This window comes from Prionailurus viverrinus, chromosome B4, assembly GCF_022837055.1.
Source record: "Prionailurus viverrinus isolate Anna chromosome B4, UM_Priviv_1.0, whole genome shotgun sequence".
Lineage (NCBI taxonomy): Eukaryota > Metazoa > Chordata > Mammalia > Carnivora > Felidae > Prionailurus > Prionailurus viverrinus.
The window spans coordinates 56866110-56890879 of NC_062567.1; the positions used below are offsets into that span (position 1 = coordinate 56866110).

The following is a 24770-nucleotide window of genomic DNA, read 5'->3' on the forward strand; positions in this document are numbered from 1 at the left end:
TCCCCTCCCATGCTCATGCTCTGTCTCTCTTTCACTCTCAAAAACAAAGATACCCCCAAAACCAAAAGCACACTGTATACACTGTGTGTTAGCCAACTTGACAACAAATTATATTAATAAATAAATAAATAAATAAATAAATAAACAAACATTAATAAAAATTGAAAAGAGTAGTATTGGTAGAGAACTGTAAAGTAAAGCCTGGTCCCCAATTAGATTTTGACATTTCTAACCATATTTTATTTGTGTTACTACATATATTAAAAATTATAATTTAGAAAATAGTAAGCCATTGCATGCTATTATTGTACCTGTAACTTTTCAATGATGTTTCTATAATCCCAAGCAGGCCCTCCAAGAGCTTCCTTAAAACGTGGTCCAGAGCGAGCAGATAGTCTCCAACCCATAGCTGCTCTCTGCACCATATTAGAATGGCTCTTCAGGAAAAGAGTATTCACTTGGCTGTCCAAATCCACTGGAATGGCAATCCCGCGATTCTTTGCTGAAAAAGAAAGATTTAAAATATTTTTCTCTTAATCTGACTAAAGCTTCTTACACATTACTAAAATGGTCTTATAAGCATAGAATAAAAAAGAAAAAAATATAAGTTCTGTGATGTAATGAACAGTATGGTGACTATAGTTAACAATACTGTATCATATATTTGAAATTTGTTAAAGAGAATAAATATTAAAAGTTCTTATACAAGAAAAACATTCTAAGTACCTAAGGTGATGAATGTTAACTAAATTTATTGTGGTAATCATTTTGCAATATATGCATATATTAAGTCATTATGTTGTATACCCTAAACCAATATAAGATGTCAATTACATTTAAGTAAAACTAGGAAAAAAAGAAAAAAATCAAATCTTTAAACTCTGCCATTAAATTCTTTTCTATAAGTACAAAAGCATTTAACCTGAAAGTATTTCAATTCTCATGACCGATTATTAAACTGGGCTCATTAAACATTCAAGAACTTATTTGATTTCTTGATGATTAATGTTTGAAATGAACTTCATAGAGCATCAATATAGAAAAACAGTGTATAACAACCATGAAAATTTGTACTTTCCCAACTGCCAAGGAAAATACGAAAGGAGACACAAAACACATGATAAAATCCTGCCAGTCCGCTCATTAGTACAACTGATGTGCATGTGTGTATGCACACACATGAGCACTCATGCAGAATTCCAGCTAGTGAAACATCTGAAGAAAAAAAATAAAAACTTGAAGAGTATTTAAAAATTTGCATTTGAAGAGGGCACGTGGTACATGTCCTTCTTCCCAAAATTCACTGAAATGTGTATTTCATCACACTTACGTTACAGTACTAAAAAATGAGAATACTTGCCATAAGGAAAACAGAAATGTTGAGGCATTTTTACAAGCAGAATGAAGATATGACTGGTCCCTCAGAAAAGGAGAGAATATACACCGCTCTACAAGAGCTAAGAGTTAGAACAGGTCTTCCTCAGAATATAGTGAACGAACACCAAGAGTGGTAATGGGGTACAGGGGAGTCATCAGGGCAACTCATTAAAGCATAGTATGTGAACCACTGGGAAGCCAAGGCCCTCCTCCCTCTCACTAGCATAAGCAGAGAGGTTAGCAGCAGCAATTTTTATCCAGAGGATAAAGTTAGGGAACTGCAGAAATGTTTTCTCATGAAAGCAAAATACCTGTCTGGAAAGAATGCCAAATGAAGGTGTCGGGACTTGACAGAGAAGCAGAACAGGGCTTGAAGTAACTCCAAAGATCTTCATCAAATAAGGAGTGAATAGGGAAGAGAGAAGAGGCAGCTCCAGCAAAAAGAGAAAATATACAAAAGACTCTAACCCCTGAGCAAAGCTCTCCTATTTTAACACTTGTCAGTATTCTCAGCTGGTCTTCTGCTTCACACACACACACACACACACACACACACACACACACTCCAAAGGAAAGCTTGTATCATTTATTCAGCCCCTCACCCAGAACTCTGGGTCAGACCTGTCATTTATACAGGAAATGCTAGTAGAGAAATCCCTCAAAACTGAAGTGGAGCCCATGTAGTCATTAAAGACCTTTATAACCATGAACACACCACCAAGAATCACAGGGAAAACTATCATCATTAAGAATAACTGGCCCTATGGGGGGTCTGGGTGGCTCAGTTGGTTAAATGTCTGACTCTTGGTTTTGGCTCAGGTCATGATCTCATGGTTTGTGAGTTGGAGCCCCATATAGGCTCCATGCTGACAGTGCAGAGCCTGCTTGACATTCTCTCTTACCCTCTCTCTGTCTCTCTCTCAAAAATAAATAAATAAACTTAAAAAAAAAAGAATAACTGGCCCCAGTAAAAAACATAAATGATTCAAGGAAGTACAAAAAATATTTAAATAATTCTAATTATCATCCTCGGAAAATGTGAGCATTAGCAAATTAGCAAAATGTGAGAAATTAGCAAATCAGAAAAATAAAGAAATCTTGGAAATAAAAATATAGTTGCACATATAAAGATTTCAAACTGGCTGAAAAAGAAGAGAATAAGAATAAATACCAAGTTCATAATCTGGGAATGTCAAAGAATCTTCTAGAACATAAAGCATAAAAGATGAAAAGGGAGAATAAAACAGAGAGAGTATGAAACAGAAAGAGTCATCCAGGAAGTCAAATATCTAAAATGTATAAGTTTCATCAAAAAACGTAAGAGACAAAGGAAGGGAAAAAATTATTAAGAAAATAATAAGGGGCACCTGGGTGGCTCAGTCGGTTGAGCGTCCGACTTCAGCTCAGGTCACGATCTCATGGTTCGTGAGTTTGAGCCCCGCGTCAGGCTCTGGGCTGATGGCTCAGAGCCTGGAGCCTGCTTCCGATTCTGTGTCTCCCTCTCTGCCCCTCCCCCATTCATGCTCTGTCTCTCTCTGTCTCAAAAATAAATAAACATTAAAAAAAAATTTAAAAAAAAGAAAATAATAAATGACAATTTACCTGATCTGAAGAAAGACCTGTGTCTTCAGACTGAAAGGGCCCACTGTGTGTTAAAAGGATTAAATAAGCAAGCATATTGACCATATTCTGGTAAAAACTGACAATGCTATCGTGGGTTGAATTGTGCCTCCCAAGAATATTTAAGTCTAAATCATAGGTACCTGTAAATGTGATTTTATTTGGAAATAGGGTCTTTGCAAATGTAATCAAGTTAAGATAAAGTAATACTAAATTAGGGTGGGCCCTTATCCAATACAACTGGTGTCTTTATAAGAAAGGGGTAAGGGACACACACACACACACACACACACACACACACAGAAGAATGCCACGTGAAGATGAAAGCAGAGATTGGATGTACACAGCTTCAACTCAAGGAATGCCAAGGGCTGCCAAGAACACTGGAAGCTAAGAGAAAGGTATGAAGTCTCAGAGAGTATGGTGCCACTCACATCTTGATTAGAATTTCCGCCTCCAAAACTGTGAAATAGTACATTTCTATTATTGTAAGCCACCTAGTTCTGGAAATTTGTTATGGTGGCCCTATGAAAGTAATATAAATGCCAATAGCCAAGAGAAAATGGCAAGAACTCCTAGGGGAAAAAAAAATAGGATTCCTACAGAAAAAAATACTGGCACCAAACTTCTCACCATCAATATTGAAGACTAGAATCAGTAGTACTATACCTTTAAGAGCTAATGGACAACAAACTTTGAAACTAAGAGTTTATACCCATCTAAACTGAAAATCAAAAGTGATACTCAAATAAAAACATTTCAGAACATGTCTCAGAAATTTTTCTCAAAACCAGCTATGAAAATCATTAAAAAAAAAAAGAGAGACAGGAATCCAAGAAAATGTCAGTGTGAATATCAGAAATCATGGCAACTGAGTATGAACCTGAAGAAGAGAATAAAGCAAGACACAAATGAAAGAAGATCCATTAGACATTAATGGCTGGAAATTTCCTTCCAGTTGGAAAAGTTTCAATATCATTACATGACATCCTTGTCTCTAATGGTTACAGAGTGAAAAATATTTACATCTCATAATATTGTAAGGTCTGATCACTGATTTTTAAATTTTATCACCCTATAAAATATTTCATTATATTTCCAAATAGAATACAAATTCCATAAATCATAACGATGTAAAAGCAATAATCTACTTAACAATAGTTAGAACATAGAGTGGGAGAGAAGAAATAAAAACAAAGTCAACATGTTAAGTTCCTCATTTTTCAGCGTGGAGATATGGACATTATTTACAGCTGTTAAATCAAGATACAGAGATGTAAGGATATTATTTAAAGTTATTGTGATTGGGGCACCTGGGTTGCTCAGTCAGTTGAGCATCCAACTTGGGCTCAGGTCATAATCTCACAGTCCATGGGTTCGAGCCCCCACATCAGGCTCTGTGCCAATAGCTTGAAGCCTGGAGTCTGCTTTAGTTTCTTTGTCTCCCTCTCTCTGCCCCTCCCCCACTTGTTCTCTCTCTCTCTCTTTCTCTCTCTCTCTCTCTCTCTCTCTCAAAAAAAAAAAAAAAAGAATAAACATTTAGAAAATTTTTAAAAAAATATTGTGATAGTCCCTGGAAGACTTTTTTAAATGAATGGAAGTAGGAAAGAAAGAATAAAGAGAGACAGAGAGAATACGGCTTCCTTCATATAATGGAAGCAGCAATAATACTAGTTATGCTGTTGAAAATTCTCTGAACTTGAGAGATACTTTGAAACTTCTTTGAAAACAGGTAATTTTAGCTACCAATATAAAAAGTTACCGATTTAAACAAGAGCTCTAGCTGAAGTTTAAGGAAATAATAAAGCTCTAAGGCAACCCTAAACAATTAATTGTACCACTGCCCAGATTTCCCTAGTGAATGTTTTCCCGATATTCATTATAAACGTCCTTTTTCCAAAGCATACAATGTCGCTGTTTATGTCCATCACACACAGCAGAGCAACCTCACTCCTGTTCCATCTGAAGGACAGACGGCCTCGACACCGCCAAGCTGCACATATTTGTGTAAATACTCAGTCCTGCACCACGATCAAGCCCTGGCGAGACTTTCTTCCTTTTCTGGCTCCTTCACAAATAAGCTGGGCTTGCTCTAAACATCCGAAAGTCAAACAGAAGACAATACTGTTCTATGTTCTTTTCTAAACAACAAAAAAATAAAAATTGATAAACTTCAATGTTCCTCAAAATATATCATAGCCAAGTTTACACTAACATTTAAAAAAAAAATAGAGGAGGGGATTGGGATGTATCTCCCCTTTAGGAATCAGGTACATTAGGTACAACTGACCATCAAGGAAGTGCTGTTGCTGTGAATAGAATGTACACAAAGAAGTATTTAATGAATATTTTTCTTTTTTAAAAATATTTATTTATTTATTTTTGGGAGAGAAAGAGAGAGAGAGAGAGAGAGAGCACACAAGCCAGGGAGGAGCAGAGAGGGAGACACAGAATCTGAAGCAGGCTCCAGGCTCTGAGCTGTCAGCACAGAGCCCCATGCGTGGCTTGAACTCGTGAACTGCTAGATGAGGAGGACCTGAGCTAAAGTCGGACGCTCAACCTTACTGAGCCACCCAGGTGCCCCTCAATGAATATTTTTCTAATGACACCAGTGGAGATGCAGTCCAGTGACAGCACTTCTATTCGTCTCAGCAGGGCAGGCTTCTAATTAGCCATCTCAGGAGACTCTCACCCACCCCAGATGTTGCGGCCACTATTCCACCACGACCAACAGCATGGACACACCAGCTTCAGGAGAATTCACTGGCCCAGACTTTGCCGAAAGGGGTTTTTGTTTGCTTGTTTTCCTCAAATTGTACTACTTTCATTGGTATTTTTCTAGTCTCCTATCTTAGCACAAATTGTACATTATAGATTAACTGAGTAAAATACACTACTTTGTCATGCCTAAGGTTAACTCTAGCCGAGGGCTAGATCACAATTTTTAAGTAATAAAAGAAAATTAACTATGCAACTGGGGAAAAGAGAATTTGAGTTAAAATAAGTCAGCTGTGGAGATAATGATAAAAATTTTTCAAGCAATTGTAAAAAGATGAATCCTTTTAAAGATATGGCCTGAAATAGATTCTCTATACTGTCAAAATATTATAAATAGTAATTCAAAAGCAAAGCTGACAATGCTAATTAGCTTTCCATATATTATTTAAAAATTAAAGCAGAAAAGAAAATTGTGACTAGAAAAAGAAAAGGCTTACAAAAACCTAAAAAACTAGAATGCAGCCAAAAAAATAATCCAAACTCATCTTACTTTTATTAAATTAGGGAAATTATGGTATGAATAGTACAGTATATCGACATGTGAACTAGGCTGTATTTTGGATTACTGGCTGTTCACTGCCCCCCTCTCTCTCTCATTAAGGGAGAACTAATGAATTTACTACAGCCAGTCACTCTTCTGGCCTATAGCATTAACTCCAACTGTGTGCTTTAATGGAATGAGTCACGTTAAAGTTTAAAACATTTAAAAAAGAAATCCTCCTATTTCTCTTCTGAATTAGAATGCAATTGGGATCATACCTTGTTAATGATATTTTGTCAGAGAGTAAGTATATGGAGTTCTTAAAAAAACTAATGGTAGAAAGGATGGGTTGTTATTAATACATTTATCTTTTGTAGAGCTCTGCCTAGCAATAGCTAGTTCTCTAAAATGAGCTATCTTGACTCACAGGTATTTTGATGATTCGGCTAACCTACTAATTAGGCTTATAAATTCTGAAAATTCTCTGGATATGACTAGTCTTTGCAGTGATCTTAAGATATAATCGAAATCTACTTCTAATTATTATTCATTAAATATTGCCTATTGTGTGAAAATTTTTAATTAGACAAAATCACTGATGGTGTCTGCCAGAACAAAATCTCTGAGAACACACATATTGCAGTGATGGGTGCCATGGAAAAAAATGCTTAGAGAGATAAACTGACAGGTTGGGGGAAAGAAAGGCAACAGAAAGAATCAGCACTAATTAGAACACTTGGTTGGTTGTCTAGCCTCACAGTGTGGGCCCACAAGAACCACAACAGTTGGCCCACAAAGAAGGTGTGATGGGGTGGGCAGTGTGGTGTCTTTTCTGTATCATGTCATAATATCCAGGGTAAGTCTCTATTGAAGCACAAGTGCTGTTAAATGTGAAGAACATTAAAGATACAAAATGCATCTTTCCTGTTTGGCACTCAACATACACTCAATTAATGCCCAAATTGAATAATTTTATAATTTTATGGGTTATGCAATAACTAGTATTGGCACACCTGACTGATCATCTGGAAAAAATAAAGTTGACTCCATACCTTCTACCTTATAACATAATATATTCCAGACAGCTTGAAATTGTAAACAGCCACACCAAGAACACAAACAGACAGACAGAAAAACCAAAATCATGAAAATTCTCAATGGGAATTAAAAACAAAAAAAAAAACCTCAGTCTGATCAAGGCCATTCTGAAGATGAAAGAAAACCTAAAAAGCCTGAAAGAAACTAAATTTCTGCATGCCAAAAAAATAAAACAAAATAAAAATTCAAATGACAAATGAAAAACTTTTTTAAAATGTTACTTATAGGCAAAGAACATATTTTCTTAATAAATAAAAGGGTTATAATGATTGAGAAAGTATTAAGATTAAAAAAAAAAACCTTTAGGGAAAGTGGGCAAAACACAAGTAAGTCCACAGAAAAGGAAATAACAAGGACTCCATCATACGGACAGATTTTTTTCCTCATTCATAAAAAGAGAAACACATATATAACAATACTGTTATTTAGAATGATATCTTCTATAACAATATTTGTAATTATCTATAATGACATGTTAAGATTGGCAAAGATCTAAGAATTTGGCAACGACATGCTATCGAGGAGGAAGATGCTCTCCTACATCACTGGTGATATGTAAATTAAACAATCTCTACAGAGGACAGTGTCTGTCAAAATTAAAATACCCAGAAAAAACTGAAGATTCCCTGAAGGGGAGGTGGGTAGGGGGATGGGCTAAATAGGTGATGGGCTAGGAGGGCACATGTGATGAGCACAGGTTTTGTATGGAAGGGATGAGTCAGTAAATTCTACACCTGAAACTAATATTACACTGTATGTTAACTAACTGGATTTAAATAAAAACATGAAACTAACTAAATAAATGAATAAAAAATAAATAACCCAGAAACCCTACTCCTAGGTATTTACCTGCTTCTTCCTCATATGCAAAATAATTTGAAACAAAATAAATATCCAGCAATGGGCTTAAATAAATTAGAATATAGGCCCATAATAAGATCTTATGCAGCCAATGACAAGAGTAGGATATTCATTCATTTACGTGTATTCATCCATTTATTTTATTCATGTAATAAATATTCACTGAGTACCTACAGAGGCTCCAGGCACTATCTATCTCAGGCTCTAAAATTTTGTAACAGATAGGATACTTAGCACTGCTAGTTAAGATACTTATTCTGCTTTGTGATCTCTGTACATGTTGTTTACTCCCAATGTACTAGAAATTCATTGAAGACAGGAAATAGTTTGAAAGATTGTTTTTCCAAACAACTAAAATAATAACATTGCAGATAATGAACAGTCATTATAAATCCAAATAATCAATGAATATGTGAAAAATTTTTTAAGATTTTGTCCCATCTTGTAACTTATTCAGATTTAATTTTTAAAAAGTAATAATGACAATTTGAAAAATCAGAATTACAGGAGTGCATTATGTCAAACTCATCACACAGTCAACTACAATATCATAGGTAGATTAAAATGGATTTGTTTGTTTAATAGAGACTGAATTTCTCTTCTCAGTTACTATTTTCTACATGTTCAAATTTTTGGGGCAAAATTGGCTTGAAGATTGATGTTCATTATTCAAACCATTTGTAGAAGATATTTTACAGAATTTCCATTTGGAAAAAAGATTCTGTTGCCAACAAAGTACCCAACATTAATCCCCCCCAAATCATTTGAAGATTATGAAACACATGGAACAAAATTCTTTTTTAAGTGAAATAATATGGAAGCAATTTTTGGATGCTTTTTCTCAAAGTACTTCTAACATGTGCTATTGTGTTTTATGTAAAAGAGTAAACTGAGGAACAGGCACTGACCAAGTGCATTTAAAACTGTACATGGCCTTAGGGCGCCTGGGTGGCTCAGTCGGCTGAGTGTCCAACTTCAGCTCAGGTCATGATCTCATGGTTTGTGGGTTTGAGTCCCGTGTCAAGCTCTGTGCTGACAGCTCAGAGCCTGGAGCCTGCTTTGGATTCCATATCCCCCCCCCTCTCTCTGCTTCTCCCCCGGTCAAGCTCTGTCTCTCTCAAGACTAAAATAAACATTTAAAAACATAAAAAACAAAAACAAAAAAAACTTTCCCTGGCCTTAATGGCCCTATCATTTCTCAAATCTCAGTGCATTTATAGTGTGCATTTATTCCAGAGATCTCCATCCATACTTGCTCCTAAACCAGCCTTAACTTACCTCACTGAGGAGAGAATGATAGAGATATTTATATCTTATTCCAGGTAGCCCTCTGCCCCCTGCCTATGACATTACCTGGGAATTTGCATTTATTACCATTTAAGACCCTGTATCTTCCTATCAATTTCAAATTCCACATAACTTGGGAAAAAGTGTAGCAATGGAGGTAACTACCAGTAATTTCTGCAGATACAAATCATTCAAAAGCACCTCAGCTTTTAAAAGATTAGGAAGTTTATTCAGATAAACCTAATATGATATACATGGTACATTCACAACTGATCACAGCTTCAACTTTAAATGCTTATGAAGTTCTATCAGAAAAACCGAACATGACATAAGGAACGCACAACTGATCAAGGCCTCAACACATTTGATAGTAACTGATAAAACCGTAGCATATTTCTGGAGTATTCATGAAGGAAAGAGAGACAAACAAATGATAGGAAGCACTCTTTTTTCTATAAGGACTTCCTCCAAACCCTTACTAACTTAACTCACAATCTCCTTACATTCTTTTTAAGTTATTTGAAAGCTGTATGCATTCGTTTCATGTACAGCTTAAATTACCATTTTGATCTACATTTTGTGTCTTAAAGGCATAAAACAAATAATGCTTGTTGAAACTGATTTGACAGTGGGGCATCACAAATGCCTGGTAGCACGTGTCAGCATTGAAGATCCTGGCTCTGTCCTCATGTACCTGTGTGACCTTGGGCAAGCTGCCTCACCTTGCTGAACTCACATCCCCATCATGAGATGGGGTAAGAATTATGTCCACATCATAAGGTTTACCACACCGTCCAACACTCAATAAATACTGCTCTCAGCAGCATAAGCACTAATGAAGGAAGTGCTCTTGTCTTTTACTACTTTTTGTATCTAATGTACAAATAATGAAGAGAACTAAGAATTTTTGGTAATAAATGAGTTGAGTTTATGTACTTGAGAGCACATTACAAATTGCAAAGTGTTATGTAAATGTAACTACACAGAAAGTTCTTGAGCTATGGTGGTCTGACTTACCAATTTTTCAACTTTACGATAGTGCAAAAGCGGGACACATTCAGTAGAAAAATCGTACTTCGAATTTTGAATTTGGATCTTTTCCCTTTTCCCAGGCTAGTGATATGCAGTAAAATCCTCTCTCACAATGCTAGGCAGGTGGCAGTGAGCCACAGCTCCCAGCCAGCCACGTGATCATGAGGGCCCTGCACCCATGCAACCATTCTGTTTTTCAATTTCAGGATAATATTCAATAAATACATGAGATATTTGGCACTTTATTAAAGAATAAGAGCTTTGTGTTGGATGATTTCCCAACTGTAGGCTAATGTAAGTGTTCTGCACACATTTAAGGCAGCCTAGGCTAAGTTTTGATGTTTGGTAGGTTAGGTTGTATTAAGTGTATTTTTGATTTATGATATTTTCAAGTTAGGAGGTGTTTATAGGATGTAACCCCATCATAAGTCAAGGAAGATCTGTAATACATATTTGCATTACAGGAGTGTGTTTACCAACTTATAAATGCACTGGACATTTGCTTTATAAAAACAGTGTTCTCTTGACTTTTTCTTAAATATGTATCCTCTTTGTTCTCTCCAATATTACAAATTCTTACATATATGAATTGTGTTAAATTGTAGCACCTCTTTGCATTCTTAAAGGGTTGGTGAAGCACAAAAATGATTTTGCACCTGAGTTGTAAAATTTCAGGTAAATCCCTACTCAGCAAGCCAAACTGCCAAGTTCTAGTTTATTTTTTAGGGCTTCCTAAGATAGGACTTCTGGGGGAACACAGTATGGCATACAGTTCATACTCAGAGAAACCTGGATTTTAAACCCAACTCAACTACTTATTAATTGGACAAGTTATTTAACCTTTCTAAGCCTAAATTTCACTATCTGCAAAATTCCTAGCCCGTGAATTACTGTCAGTCAACAAACACTCATTAACCTGATCATCCAGACGCTTTCAGGACCTACCAGTCAGTGAATAAGGCAAAGTCCCTGCTTTCATAGTTTACATTCTAATGAGAGAAGCAGACAACAAGAAGGAAAAATAAATAAACAAACAAGATGCTTTCAAACAGTGTTAAGTTCTAAGAGGAAAATAAAATAATAGAATAGGATAAGGAGCAGGAAGAAGGTGGGACACTGTCTATGGAATGTTCTGGAACATTTCACCGAGAACTTACATTCTGAGCATATGAGAATCGGGCCGAGGTGGGGGGATGCCGAGGGAGAGGATCCAGACGGAAGAAATGGCGTGTGAAAATGCCCTGAGATGAGAACAAACCTGGTGTAGATTAGAAACAGAAGGAAAGCCAGTGTGGGTGGACCAGCAGAATTGGGCGAGGAGTGAAGGAAAGGTAGAAAAAGAAGACAAGGCTCAGACGATAAAGGGCTTTCTAAGCCACGGTAAGGAATACAAGTTTCAAGTGCAGTGGAGAGAAGGTGAGTGATAACGACTTGACGTACATTTTAAGATTGTTCTAACCGCTGTGCAGGGAATGGATGGTAGTGAGACAGGGGGTGAGGGATTCATGAAGGTGAATTTGGACAAGAGTGTCACACAAGGAAAAGAAAAAAGATATATTTTGGAAATGGAGCCAATAGAGCCTGAACAACATAGAAAAATCAAATGTGACCCCTAAGGTTTTAAAAGAGTACCAACTGTAAAATAGTTATCCTTTATATTAGGACAAAAATCTGCCTCTTGTAGCTGACACAAGTTAGTTATAACCCTGTCCCTGTAAAAGAAGTTCCTTATCACCTTCAAATGTCAAAAGATTCTTATGTTCACCCTCAGATTTCTCTTCTTTGTCTAAATAGTTCAAATGTTTGCAATCACCATTCAAGTAAGTTGCGTTTAGATCACTTTACTACTGTGGAGGCTCACTTCTGAACACCTTCCATTTTGAGTATGTTTTTCTATGAACAGCATCCATGCCCAAGCAAAAAGAGATGTGGTCTCACTATCACAAAGCAGACTTTGCTTTCTACCTTCTTAATCCCAGACAATAGTTTTTTATCAATGTTTTTGTGGTCGGCACTTCATAATAATTGTCCCTCAAAGTCTAAGAGGGGAAATAAGGTTATGACTTAGGATGAGCTAAACTATGATCAAATAAAGACCATAAGAAAAGTGTGAGTGGTCAAAGGGGGATAAGCTCAGCTCTAGATATGGGAGTTAAGAATGGCTTTTATGGAGAAATTAGAACAAAACATTTTGAATAATGGGAAAGATGCTGACAAGTGGCAATGGTGGAAACTGGAGAGAAAAAGAAAAAGAACCAGACAGAAATACAGAAAGTAAGTTAGAGCGTGAGCAAGGCTAGGGCCTAATAATTGAGTCTGCTGTCACATGAGTTGTGTGGGAACCAGCGGGCAAGGCAGTCAGAAAGGTAAGGTAGGGCTGTGCTCTAGAGACCATGAATGTTACAGTAAGAAATCTGTGCTCACAGGTACCTGCGTGGGAAGTGTCCGACTCTTAGTTTCAGCTCAGGTCATGATCTCACGGTTCATGAGATTGAGCCCCGAGTTGGGCTCAGTGCTGACTGCATGGAACCTGCTTGAGATTCTCTTTCTCCCTCTCACTCTGCCCCTCCTCCCTCAAAATAAACTTTTTTAAAAAAGGAAAGAAATCTGTTCTCAGTTTGTTAGACAAAGGGATGGTGCTGAAGGCCGGGGACTTTGTTGTTACTGTTTATAAACCAACAGAGAGAATTTCACTTCAAGAAGATTACTCTGGTAGCAGATTTATTTAAGTAAAGAAAGACAGGTGAGAACATTGCATTGCTACAGTGGTCCAGAAAGGAAGTCAAGGCTTTAATGGAAAGGAATGGAGGAGAGCTACAGATGCAGAGGGACAATAGAGATAAAGTTTTCAGAGCTTCATAACTGCTCGAGTGGAAAGGACAAATGAGGAAGAGAAAGAAAACATGCCTTCTCACAAAGATAAAACTGAGATTTTACACCAAAGCATCACCCTTCCAAACCTACCTTGATTACAGACTTAGGTATAATTAATTTTTAGACTCTTTATCACCCATGTCTTTATAGCATACAAAAAGTCACTAAAATATTCTGCTAAATCATAAGGTTCAAGCCAGTAGAGGATTGATAGAAAATGAAATCTTATAACTTAGAAAAAAAAAAGAGATCTTTAGACTAATATGGTGCTGGTGACTATTTTAAATCTCCAACACTGGGCCATCCTGTTATGCAAGAACTGGTTTGACTGCACAAGAAATACCACTGATGTCAGAACTCAGATGGAAAGCATGGCGTGGGGTCTCACGGTTCAAAGTTCTTCATCTCAATTTTCTTTAAGTTTATTTATTTATTTTGAGACAGAGAGAGAGAGGGAGAGAGAGAGCAGGAGAGGGGCAGAGACAAAGGGAGGGACAGAGAATCCCAAGCAGGCTCCATGCTGTCTGCACAGAGCCCAACTTGGGGCTCAGTCTGAGGAACCGGGAGATCATGACCTGAGCCAAAGCCAAGAGTTGGATGCTCAACCTACTGAGCCACCCAGGCGTCCCTCTTCATCTCAATTTTTAACTGTATGAACAGCACACTTTCCACATTCTGTGTAGGGCCAACCGGTATTTTTCCTCCATTGCATTTGCTAAATACTGAGGGAGGAAGAGGAGGAGGACAAGATGGATGAGAAGAAAAAGGAGGTGGAAGAGGAGGAGGACAGAGAGAGAAAGAAGGAAGAAGAAGGCAGGCTGCCTTAAAATGTAAAATATAGAAACATACTTGGCAGCTAAGACAATGTATTCCTATGTAAAAAAAAAAAATAGCATCATCTTATTGCTTTGCTTTTCCTTTGGATTTTATCTTTTAATGACTAGAATATTTCCCAGACGATTTCATCCAAATAAAAATGCTTTTGGTAATGGTTCATTATAGCTTAAAAGTATATTATTAAAAACTAAGAAGTTATACTAAAGCATGAACAACAGAACCAGATACATCTATAATTTCACCACTCAGAGATCATCAGTGTTAATATTTTACTTATATCCTTCTGGACATTTTGTTACGTGTGTCTTTTTAAAGTAAGAATTCTCTTTTGTGTCCTTCTTTATATTATGGCCTCGTCCCTCATTTCTTCCTTTCTGTTCTTAAAGGATTCATTCCTAGAATCTGTAGGAGGAGCAGAGCAAAGTTAAGTGTCTGCACTAGGCAAGAAGGGCACACAGACCTGACGTGATCCAGAGCTTCTGAGTCAAAAGGAAGCAGAGGTGCCTGTGTGGGAGGCTGCCAGGGGTGGAGAATCAGAACTTGGAGGGGTGAGGAGCGTGTCAATGCTCAGGGACAGCCTGGCACAGGGTATCAAAGGTGATGAGCGTATGCATGCGAAGGAGTGACCAGCACAGAGTCAGGGACCACGCTGGTGGAAAGAAGGTCCCTCGGCAGCTCGAGGTAGACTGTGGGCACCCACAGGAAGTAAAGAGGGTCCCTTCATAGAAGGGCATCAGAGGCCAGGCTGCCAGGGGACACACCATTGTGGGGTCTGGCCTCGCATGTGGTACCTAAGTGCAAGTAGGCTGTGAGGAGGAACGATGTGTGTGGAGGAGGGTTCCTGAGTGTTGAAGCATTACGCTTATCAGTTATGTGAGGAGAGCCAGCATCCCTAGAAAAGGAAGTTTTAAATCCAATAATAGTAAAGCTCTCTATTTATCATACATTTTCATAGCCCTCAATATAGCATTATATATTATATATAGTATATAGAATTATATAGTATACTATTCTCTCATGTTTCTTGTTAATAACTTTTCTCTTAAGTATTTAATATTTTTATTGTTAGTGTGAATAATGCATTTTACACAGTGTAGTCTGTTTCGTTTTGGCATATAGAAAATCTATCAAGTTTACTACTTATTTATAATAAATAACTGAGATGAACTCTATTAGTTCCTTAGTTCTAAAATTTTAAAATTGATCCTCTTAGGTTATCTTAGTTTATTTATTCAAATTAAAATTGAGCAGTCATTAAATCTTGTTAATATACAGTCACTTAGGTCAATTTGCGGATAGAGGAAAGACAAAATTTAGATGGTCATTAATTAGTAAATCATTTATTTGTTTATCAAATACTTACTGAGCATACACTATAACTAACCCTAGTCAAGTTACCTAATCTAGATAGTTGTGTTTTTCCCAAGTGTAAAATGTAAATAAACAAAGAACCTATCTAGGCATTAAATGAGACAATGCAAGTAAATTGCTTAGCAATGCACAAGGTGACTGCTCAAGAAATGTCAGCGGTGATGACATACACTGTAAGTTACCCTTCCCAATGCCTGCAGAACCACCAGTAGTTGAGACAGTGCTCAAGCTCATCTGATTTTTAAGTCCAGTATTTCTCTTAACAGAAAGAAAGAAAGAAAGAAAGAAAGAAAGAAAGAAAGAAAGAAAGAAAGAGGAAGGAAGGAAGGAAAGAAGGAAGGAAGGAAGGAGGGAGGAAGAGAAAGAGAAACAGAAAGAGAAAGAGAGAGAGAGAAAGAAAGAAAGAAAGAAAGAAAGAAAGAAAGAAGAGGGAGGAGGGAGGAAGGGAGGGAGGGAGGGAGGGAGGGAAGGAAGGAAGGAAGGAGGGAAGGAAGGAAGAAGGAGGGAGAGGAAGAGGAAGAAAGAAAGAAAGAAAGAAAGAAAGAAAGAAAGAAAGAAAGAAAGAGAGAAAATAGGAATTTATGAGAAACTCTCTCTAAAATCTACTAACCTTCCCTTAGCTGTAATCCTCTCACCTTCCATTTCATTTGTAATTTCTGAAGGCTTCTATATACAACAGAACCTTAGTAAATACTGATGGATTTCAAACAATGTTGGAAAACCAAAACCCTTAAAAGGTCCCACTGCTCTATGAAGGTATTCAGATGTCAGGCTACTTAACAGAGGAAACAATTCTATAATGAGATGTGAGGTAACAAACTAAACTCCTTTCTGTAAAATCTTCTGGAGCTATGTTAGTGTCATATACAATATTAAATTTAAGTTTAGAAATACAAGAATTAAAAATAAATAAATACATTTTAAATTTTGGAAAAAAAGAAATAGAATAATTATATTCCCCTCCCCAAAAGTATGCAACATTCAGACCTGTTTGCTGCTCATTGCTCTTTCCCATACCTGCTTTCTTATTAAATTGCAAACTGGAAAGCTGCTTGTATTGCCTACTAGCCAAAAGCCCAATTTCTTTAACAAAATGTAAAAATAAGTAAGGCCTGACATTCTGACTTACCCACTTCAGCCAAAGTTCTGATACAAGACTCCACAGATGATTTCTGTGCTGGATTTGGCCAGGTGCAATTGTAAATCCTGAAGGCAGATTGAAGCAGCTGAATAAAAACTGGCTGATGTGTCTGAAAATGGAAAGTATGCAAATAGACCATTAAACCATTAATGCTCCTGACATAGCATTTATGCATTATCAAAAATGTTCATCAAAATAAACTATGATCAGGTCTTTTTGAGTGTCAGTGCCATTCACAGAATATCTCATTCAACAAATATTTATTATATACCCAGCTCGTGACAGGCACCATGCCAGACTCTATAGAAAACCAATTATTTGCATTTTAACTATATTCTTAATCAGAAAGAAATTGGCATTTCTTGAAGCCAATGACATGAATTTAAGTATTTACTTTAATAATCTCTGGTTTATTTCCAAGTATAAATAGAGGAGGTGTTTTGGGTTTGCTTGTTTGATTGATTGTATACTTTGGTTTCATATGACATGAAAGTACAGGAGATAATAATTTTGACCTACAAAAACAATTTCATATGGTTCTAATAGTTTCAAAGTTTCCCCTAAAGAAAGTATAATTGAAATGGAATTAAAAAAAATTTTTTTTAATGTTGATTTATTTTTGAAAGAGAGACAGAGTGTGAGTGGGGGAGGAGCAGAGAGAGAAGGAGACACAGAATCTGAAGCAGGCTCCAGGCTCTGATCTGTCAGCACAGAGCCCGACATGGGGCTCAAATTCACAAACCGTGAGATCATGACCTGAGTGGAAGTCGGACGCTTAACCGACTTAGCAACCCACCACTCCTGAAATGGTATTTTTATAAAAGTAATACACAATCAATGTAGCATATTTGGGAACCACAGAAATGAAAATCACCAATAATCCTACCATGTAGAGATAATCAATATCAAGATTTTGAAGATATTTACTCCCTGAGTTTTTCTGTGTATACATGCACCCATATTCTTAACACACTCAGATTTGGATGATCCTATATTGCAATTCTGGGGCCTGTTTCACTTCATATTACTTCATAATCATTTCCCTTAGTCATAAATATTTCTTTTAAAACATGATTTTCAATTGCTATGTAATAAGCCACCCTACAGACACACCATAATTTATTTAGCTATTCCTCTATTCATGGACATTTAAGGTTGATATCAATTTTTAAGTACTATAAATGCTTGAATGAAAATCTTAGTATATAAATTCCTGCTAATTCTTTCAGGATAAATTACTAAAGTGGAATTATTGAGTCAGAATGCCTATTCATTTAAAGAACTGTTCATTGCACTATTTGGCACACGGCCAATATACTGAAATGAATATTCCTATTATGCTTAGAGGGAGAAGGAATAATTCAATTTGAAGATAGAAGATGGGGCCTTTTTATTTAAAATAAAGTTTGGTAAACTCAGGGGCATAATAATAAAAAATATGAGAGAAAAATAACCTTCAGAAGTGTGAGAAATGACTTCCTGGTTAGATTAAACTTTTTTCTTACTCAAACGAGGGAAGTAAATCATGAGACAGAACGCTTTTGTATTTGTTTACGTTACCTGGAGGCTGGTACTGTTGTCTGAAAATGGGGAATTAAAGAAGCCGCTCACGATGTTCATTATTGACTCGGTAACACACTTCTCCAAGAAGATGTCTGCGTGTTTCCTGTCTGTGGTTGTGTTGCAAACCTGGAGAGAAAAATAGAACAACTCAATACGTCCTATCACATCTTTGAATGCTAACTCAATAATGAGACCTTGTAGAAATTGCTCTGAAATTGTTGTTTATAACATTTCTTGTGCTTTTGAAAGTTGTTTTAAACAGACACATTTCTACCTAAAATCTATTAAAATTTTATCATTCTACTGTAGCTGTTCCTTTAAGTTTGGTTGTCATTTCATCCTTGGACCAGAGTTCTTTCATAGACCCCAGCCCCTTCCTCCTGCTCTGCTCCTACACACTCTTGCACACCAACCTTCTCCCTCTGTCCCCAAGCTTGGCTTTGCTGGAAGACACCCTTGTACACAATGTGAGCGAATCAAAGAGGAAACAGTCATTATAAGAAAGGGGTGAATGTGATTAATGGTGGTTTATATCTCTACATATTTTCACCTATAATACCTGGCCCAAATTGGAGATGCCAAGAGAAAATATTTGGCAAGGAAAATAGAAAGCTAAAAAAAGATAAAACTCTTTCCAACACTTTTGACCTTTTCATCCATAGATTAACTGGGAAGCATGGAAGTGTGCCTTTGTATGCTTCCTTCTTCATGTAAGCTAAGCAAGAAGAGATAATACACGTGCTAAGGATATATCAAAAAAGAACATAGGCCTGGTTCCTGCCCTGCTCTATGTGATTAAATGAGGCAGAAATTGGTCATTTGTAACACAAACTACAAATTTCCAAGTATGTCAGGGGAGACAAATTGCAAAAGCGAAGATACATGATTAAAAACAAATGAAAAAAAGCTGGGTAACAAAAATAAACTTGAAGATAAAAAGAAGTAGGGGAGGGTGGCTGATGGGTATTGAGGATGGCACCTGTTGGGATGAGCACTGGGTGTTGTATGGAAACCAATGTGACAATAAATTTCATATTAAAAAAAGAAGAAGAAAAAAGTGGGAGGGGGAAAGCATAGGGTGTGAGAACCTGAGGCAGAGTAACAGCATTTAAATACTCACACAGTGATGGTGGGGAAATATGGTGGCCAGATGTTCCAGATGTTCTTACACAATCCAAATTTCTACATCATTTTTTTCTTTTCAGTAAGGTGATTAATCAAAAGAACAAGGAAGTATAATCTAATTTGATATTGCTTTAAAACCTTTCACACAAATAAGTTCACGAAAGAGAAAAATTCCTTTCTGAAACGTGTGTCCCAGTGTTTTGGTTTGAAAAATAACAGTATTTGCCGAGTGGAGGTAAAAGAAAGAGCACAGGGATTGTTTTCCTTCTAGGTCATTTCCCATCAGGGCACTTCATTTTTCCCTCATCTATTAAGTGTCAACTACCTGACAGGGTTGCATTAGAATTAATTCACAGTTATTGCAGAGAACAGTGCAATTAAAGGAAATAAATTATGTTAAATTATGTAATCTTTTGGTTAGTGTTCCAGCATATAACATAATGCCTGACATAAACAACATGGTCAGTAAATATTTGGGAAATGAATGAATCAATTAATTTTAAAAATGAAAGAATAAGAAAGAATAAAAAGACTCTTACACTATTTAAGGTTAACGTTGGGTTAGGCTATACTTGTGGAACATCAAGACTAAAATCGAATGTGGTCCCAGAACTAATATAAAATTAGTTTTCCCATGATGGACATGAAGTAGGATTTATTTCATTTAGTTTCTTCCCAGCACTGGCTTTTATACTGAAATTTTCTGATTTGTAAGATAAAAATATATTAAAGTTGAAGAAGTAGCTGACCACTTCTATTATCACCAGCCCAAATAACCTTCTTCCAAATCCAGTGACATTTCACACAATAGTGTGGGGCTCTCCAGAGCTATTATAGTATCACATTGAATTGCCTGCAACTAGACATTTGCTAAAGAGCCTCTCAGAAATTTGCTTTAGTCAGTGGATTAGTAAAAGTAATCTATTTCTATGCAAAGACTTTCCTCAAAATCCTGGGTAATGAAAAGTCTGGGTTTACAGAACTATCTGAATCTATTCCTCAATGCATTTGAACCAGAAATTCAAATAAATTTTCAAGATATTTCTTCTGCCCCATATGAATGATAAAATTTTTGTACCTCTAGAACCTTGCATCCTACATTATAATATCAGGATAGTGAAGAGATGTAAGAAGCCACTTTTCTTATGAAAATTCTTTAAAACTTTCCAGGAAAAAAAAGAACCCAAAATATAACAGTATTTCTCTGTCCTTTTACCTCTTTCTACTGCCTCATTCTAATTGGAGGAAAGATTGGAAATGATTCAAAAACTGATATCACATTAAATTAACTTTTATGTGTAATTCATGTATTTTCAAAGTTTCAATCTATTTGCACAGATTATTCACATACCATTATTTCCTATAAGGCACATCCCACGTCATTCTTGAAACACTTTAAAAGGTTATATTTATTCCATCATTTTAATGCACCATCATGCCTTAATCCATTTGGGGAATAAATTGAGGTATATATAACCAAAAATACAAATCATTTTCTTATTTTCTTGGTTATTTCCTTCTTGCTGGTCTTTTGTGTGATTTCCCTAAAAATTTTTTGCAACCATAAAGAATTGTGCAAAATTATTATTTTTACTTCCAGATTTTTGGGGTACATTCCACCAAAAGAAGAATCACCAGATGAGGATATATAGATCGTTTTGTACTGTTCGTGAGCTGATCCTCTAAATTAATAAATTTACAATGCTATCAACAACCTTTTTGTTCCCCCATTAGTACCAACCAGCTCTTGTGTTTAGGCTCCGGTTGGTTTCAACTGATACGGGGCACCAGCAGGAGAACAGAGTGGAAGAGAAGGAAGTCAGGTGCCTGCCAGGCCTCTGCCTCCAGCCCCAGCTCCTCCTCACAAAGGCTTTAGCAATGTCTGCATCTCTGGGGACAGCTCCTATTGAGCCCTTCTGCAGTGCCTCCAGTAACAATGGCACTGCCCTTGCCCCTCCAGGCCTGGGTGCAAACAGCTTTGCATTGTTCCCAATTCCTGGGTGCTACCCCGGGCCTTCTCAGTCCTTTACACACTGCCCGCATCTCCTGGAGTATGCCATCTGGTTCCTGCTGAAACTGACTGTTCTACCAGTAAATTATCATTATTTTGCCCATTTAATGACACCTAAAAGTTATTTTGTGTTTCTGACATTGCTAATGAGGCCTGGCACTTCCCATGTGATCATTTCATGCCTATTTTGTCATGTACAGATGATCCAAATCCTCTAACCACTTTAAATAAGACCTGGATAATGACTGATACAGTATATATCATTTTAACATATTTTTCATAGTAAGCCGTTTTTGATTGTCATTTCACATATATTCTCACATTCTGATTTTTTATTTAGAATGTTCATTCCATTACATTTCGTTGTTTCAAATAATTCTTAGCATTCAGAATTCTGAGAATTTTTTATTTAGATTATTTCTATTTATTTAATATAAAGAAGGAAAAACTCCCTTCCACAAAAGAAAAGGATATGCTATACATTTTGCTCTAGTTTTTTACTAGGCTTTCTCCATCCCTGTACACATTTTGACTCCCATTAACTCTTCACACTATCTAGCAGTTTGCTGTTGTAGTGACCTGACTTATGGATTGTGATCAATTTTTCCCATTTTGATATCTAACTGTCCTCCAAAAACTTACTGAATAGCAATTTGTTGTCTCATTCTTAGGTTGCTTGAGGTTTGTCTTATAGCACGTGTCACTAATCACTATTTAAATATCTCTGGTATATTCCATGTGTCATTATTTTTTAAATATTTGTAAAATAAAATATTAAAACAATCCCAAACTCCATCTATTATTATTTTCAAGTTATCTGTTTAAATTATTAAACTATTATTATTTAAATGGAAGCTAAAGATTGGATTAGGAGTTAGAACAGTGAACCAAACAAAATAAAGTCCCTAATCTAGAAGAGCCTTTCTTCTAACCAGGAAAGACACACAACAGACAAACTAATAAATACATAATATAAGTGGAAAATAGAGCAGATAGAAGACTCTAGAGAAAAATAAAGAAGGTCAGGCTGTACAGGGAGGAGTACAAGCTCCTTTTTCATGCTGCAGGATGAATGGGCACAATTGAGGATTACTATTTTATATAACTTGCTTGGGGAACCTCTCTGGATAAGGTGACATTTTAATAAAAAACTGAAGGGAGGGAGGAAACAGGCCTGGAGGTTTCTGGGGGAAAGAGCAAGTGAAAATCTGTCTTCACCAGTAGAATATAAGTCCCTTCACACCAGAAACTAGTCTAACTTGCTCACCACTGCACATGCAGACCCTCAGCACATGGTAGGTATAAAATCATTTGCTGAAAAACAAATATTAAACAATATTTCTAGACATAATTATGTCTAACATTTCTCCCCTTGCATATAGAATGTCCCTTCTCCCTTTGGCTCTGAAAGTGACTGCTACTCTTCCAAAGATGACAGATGGGGTTAAATACATTATTATATGCTAGAGTAGCACTGTCCATTAGGACTTTCTGCAATGATGGATCTGTTTCTGCGATGTCCCATGCACATGCTTATTGAGCACTTGAAAGGTGGCTCTTGCTACTGAGGAACGGGATTTTCTATTTGATTTAATTTTACCCAATTAAAATTTAATTTTAGATGTGGCAAGTTGCTACCCTGTAGGACAGAGCAACTCTAGTGTCAGTAACATAATTGTGATCACAGACACTAAGGAATACAAGTCCTAAGGATTGTTTTTGTATTCCTCATTCACAGTAAACATGTTCCTTTGCATAGCTGAGGTCATGGCACATTTTTATTTGCATTTGCATTCCTTCACTCATGAGGCCAAAACCTCCAAACATTTGCTTTTTACACATCCTTTTTAGGTGAGGCATCGTTTCGTACACTCACTTGGCTTTCTCAGAATTCTAAATTCATCTTTTAAAAACATAATATTTTTCTTAATATCAGTATGTATTGATTGTATGAACCCTGAAAAAAATACAGAAAAGCACAAAGTGGAAAGAAAAAATTATCCATAATACAAAAATCTAGATAAAACCATGATTAGCCTCTTACAATCCTCTCTTATAATCCTTGTTCTCTACCATGTACATTTTACATAACTGAAATTATTCTAGATAACCAGTTTTGTATTCTTTTTATACTCATCATTGAACCATTAGCACCTTTCCACGTTATTAAAAATCCTCGAAAAATAATCTCAATGACTCCATAACATCAATCTTATAGATATATCATAATTTATTGAACTATTTCTCTATTATTAAAATTTGAAACTATTTCCGACTATCTACTATTATAAAAGCATGTTGAACTTCTTTGACCATAAATCTTTGATATCATTTCTAATTATTTCCCAAGGACAGATTCTTGGAAGGTAAATTATTTGACACATTAAAAAGGTATGAAGGTTTCTTTTAATGTATTACCAAAATGCTTTTCAGAAAGACGACATAAATTTACATTCTCATCAGCAAAGTATGTGAACCAACATTTAACATTATCTCTTTACTTTTATCTTTTTGCCCTTACAACTTTGATAGTTAGAGACTGGATCTTATTTTTCTTTGTTTTTTTAAAAAATTATTAGCAGTTGACTATTTTTTTCAGGGGTTCACTTGCATTTCCTCCTCTATAAATCATGAATGCCTGGGTCTTGACCATTTCATTATCAGATTTTGAGTGCTTTTCTTACCTATACATAAAAGTTCTTTATGTAAAGATCACTTATGCCTTTTTAAAAATATTTAGTAACTTTTTCTATTTTTATTTTTTTTATTTATGCACGTGATGTATTTATGTCCTTAAATTTGAAACTTTCAAATAGTGAAAAGTCTATTATTTTCCTTAGCTCTTCTCATTCACTGCTTTTATGCTTAAAAAGAACTTTCTCATCTAAAGACAGATAAATATCCACCTATATTTCCATCCATTTTTATTGTTCCACATTATCTCTAAAATCTTAATCTAATTGCAATTTGTGCCAATGTATGATTTAGGTTAGGAGCGGAGTTCATTTCACCCCACATCGCCAGTGTCCTCAAATGTCATTCTGATTTAGTTCAAATCAATGATTTTTGTTGAGTGCCTATTCCATGCCAAGAATGTTCTATGTACCTGAGGTCTATCGATGAATTAAATATATAAGAATCACTACCTTAATGTAGCTCCTATTATTACTTTAATAATCTAGCGGTAAGCAAACTATAGCCTAAGGGGCAAATTTAGCCATATCCATTCATTTACATATTGTCTGTGGCTCCTTTCCCTTTAGTAATTGCTATAGCTGTTGTGATAATGGGCTCAAAAGCTGAAATATTAACTA

The 24770-nt window shown here is 36.1% G+C and overlaps 1 protein-coding gene across 4 annotated transcripts in view; it reads right to left on the bottom strand.

Annotated features, from left to right (window-relative positions):
* ITPR2 (inositol 1,4,5-trisphosphate receptor type 2) overlaps positions 1-24770 on the bottom strand; it is a 515671-nt gene that overhangs the window by 241200 nt on the left and 249701 nt on the right. For all 4 annotated transcript variants that reach the window (XM_047864958.1, XM_047864957.1, XM_047864956.1 and 1 more), the window contains 3 exons: positions 18318-18446; positions 16746-16866; positions 312-502 (listed from right to left, as the gene is read on the bottom strand). In XM_047864958.1, coding sequence (XP_047720914.1) covers positions 312-502; positions 16746-16866; positions 18318-18446 — 441 coding nt within the window. The remainder of the gene's footprint in view (positions 1-311; positions 503-16745; positions 16867-18317; positions 18447-24770) is intronic.